General features: G+C 41.3%; 1 protein-coding gene across 1 annotated transcript; it reads right to left on the reverse strand.

Moving 5' to 3' along the window:
* Positions 1-286: 286 nt before the first annotated feature.
* Positions 287-2,289, reverse strand: LOC104943945 (eukaryotic translation initiation factor 3 subunit A-like; the record flags this gene model as incomplete). Its single annotated transcript, XM_010769416.1, has 6 exons — positions 287-390; positions 547-651; positions 842-1,013; positions 1,094-1,302; positions 1,484-1,683; positions 2,126-2,289. Coding segments are annotated over 6 exons (954 nt in total), but the record flags the coding sequence as incomplete, so codon positions are not given.
* Between the last annotated feature and the right edge of the window lie 51 nt (positions 2,290-2,340).

Here is a 2,340-nt window from a genome sequence, read left to right on the forward strand (position 1 = left end):
GGCGAGAAAGTCTGTAGTGCGCTCCGCAGCAAACAGCTGTTTGCTTTTCACCCAACAACGACAACCGCCTCACAAAACGCTATGTTGTAGCGTTGATAAACGAAACAATTCAACTAAATTGCTAGTCAAAATACCAATACCACAGGACAATTCTTTTAAAGCAATATTTTTAGTGGCCCGAGCGGGCAAGTGGAAAGTACATTATGCTGGCCCGGGGTGTCTAAATAGTGCTTACGGGCCAGCGGGCCATTTATAATTTCCAGCCCTGAAGAGTGAAGTGAATTACCGTACCTGTTGCAGGAGCCTCAGGATGGTATTACCCTGCAGGTGAGGGACATAGTGCTGCAGATCAGACTCCTTCTCAGACTGGTCTCTCACCCAGTTCAGCACCTGGTGGGATAATACGTGTGTTAACATGTGCTTTAATGATACATGACCAACTACAATCAATTAATCCAAAAGTTTTGTAAATGAACTGCAACTAAAATGACAAAAATGTATTGTATAATGTCCGTATTATAAAGCTGGTTGTTGCAAAATGTTTACCTTGGTCATTCGTCCGCTCAGCTTCAGAGGGTGAAAGTCTACCTCGAGCCAGTTGTACAGTTCTTTCACTTCGGGTACAACATACTGCAGCAAGTTAAATCTCACCTAGAATAAAAATGTATTAGCAATATGTACTAACAGCCTTACAAGATCAGGTTAAAGACACATTTCAAACCATTTTACTCATCACAAAAGCAAACAATTAAGAGTTTTGTTTGTACCTACTAAAAAAGGTTTGAGGAACACTGTTGAAACCTAGAATACATAACAAAGCTTTCAAATGCAGATGCTGTACCATATCATTGATGAGACTCTGCCGGGTTGGTGGAGACTGCAGGCCCAGGAGGGTGGCCAGCCGGCGTTGTTTTTCAACAATGATGCCATCCATGTCCAGCAGCCGAGCAATGTCTGTGCGCTCGGGGGTGATGGGGATAGACAGCGTGGCCAGGAGGACTCTGGTGGACATCCTGAAGATCCAAAGTAAGCATCATTAACCATTTGTTTACTACCAAAAGCAGAATATGTACACGGATAGTAAATAAAATACCTCTGCATCTCATCTTGGGTCAGATTCTTACGCATCTCTCTTGAGAGGTGATAGAGCCGGTGGAGGGTGCAGGCGTGGAAGAGAGCGTTTCCAGATTTCCAGAACACAGTCGACACCTTGTTGTAGTAGTTGGCCATCAACTGGGGCTTGGGAGGCTTCTTGGAAAGGGCAAACAGGCCATGGATGTCTTCAACAGCCTTGAATGCTTCCTGGAAAAAGACAAACAGTACTACATTGTTATAAATGCTTCACTTCTAGTATGTCACATTTGTCAATACACTGGAAGACATGTATTTACTATACTGCCTTTTGGTTTTCATACAGAGCATACACTTTATATTATAAGTTGTATTAATCCCTTGAGACAAAATCAGTGTATGGTGTACAGACCTGCCAGAGCTCCATGCTGATGGCACTGTCCAGCTGCACCAGGCGAGTCTCCAGGTGCATGGACTGACTCTCTGGGTTGTTCAGGTTGATGGCCGTGCTCTGGTTGTGGTGGCGCTGGATTTGACCCAGATGCATACGCAGATTGTCACACAGCTTGCGAAATTCTGCTTTACGGGTGTACTGTAGGCAGAACTTGAATGCTGCAAAAAAGATTACCAGTCATTATCAGCATTTAGTTTGTAACATTCAACATTTAATGTATGGCTGAATTTCTATTTCATCATTTTCTTTTTGAGTACATTTGAATATATTCATAACTTGGTATAATCTTATAAAAACCATATAGATAAAAGCAGTTTTCACATGAAATATTAAAATGTTTATTTCATAATGAAACCTATTGAATTAGTCGTTTTGATTTATGAGAAAGTTTTTTATTTAAAAATTGGTGCTGATGCCATTTTTTTTACATAGGTTACCATTTGGACATATGGTAGCAATTTAGACAATATAAAATGTAATGCAAACAAAACATCCTTAATAAAAAAGTATTCAAAGCGTCTTTGAGTTTCATGAAAAGCGCTATAAAAGTCCCATGTATTATTATTATTATTATTATTATTATTCCATGTGTGTCAATACCTTGCTGGGCGATGTCATGGTACAGGCGCTCCACCTTGGAGTTGTTCCTCAGCAGGTCCAAGCACTGGCGGTAGGACTCCCACAAGAACTTCACCCAAGGAGTGAGCAGCAGGCGATCGGTACGATCCTGAGTGTCCTCTCCACTCACAGCACTCAGGAGAACACTAAAGTGACAACAAGCTTAGTGTTAAAAGTGAAACCAGTAAACTGTATAA

This window comes from Notothenia coriiceps, unplaced genomic scaffold (assembly GCF_000735185.1).
Source record: "Notothenia coriiceps isolate Sejong01 unplaced genomic scaffold, NC01 NC01_scaffold00007231, whole genome shotgun sequence".
NCBI classification, from domain to species: Eukaryota; Metazoa; Chordata; class Actinopteri; order Perciformes; family Nototheniidae; genus Notothenia; species Notothenia coriiceps.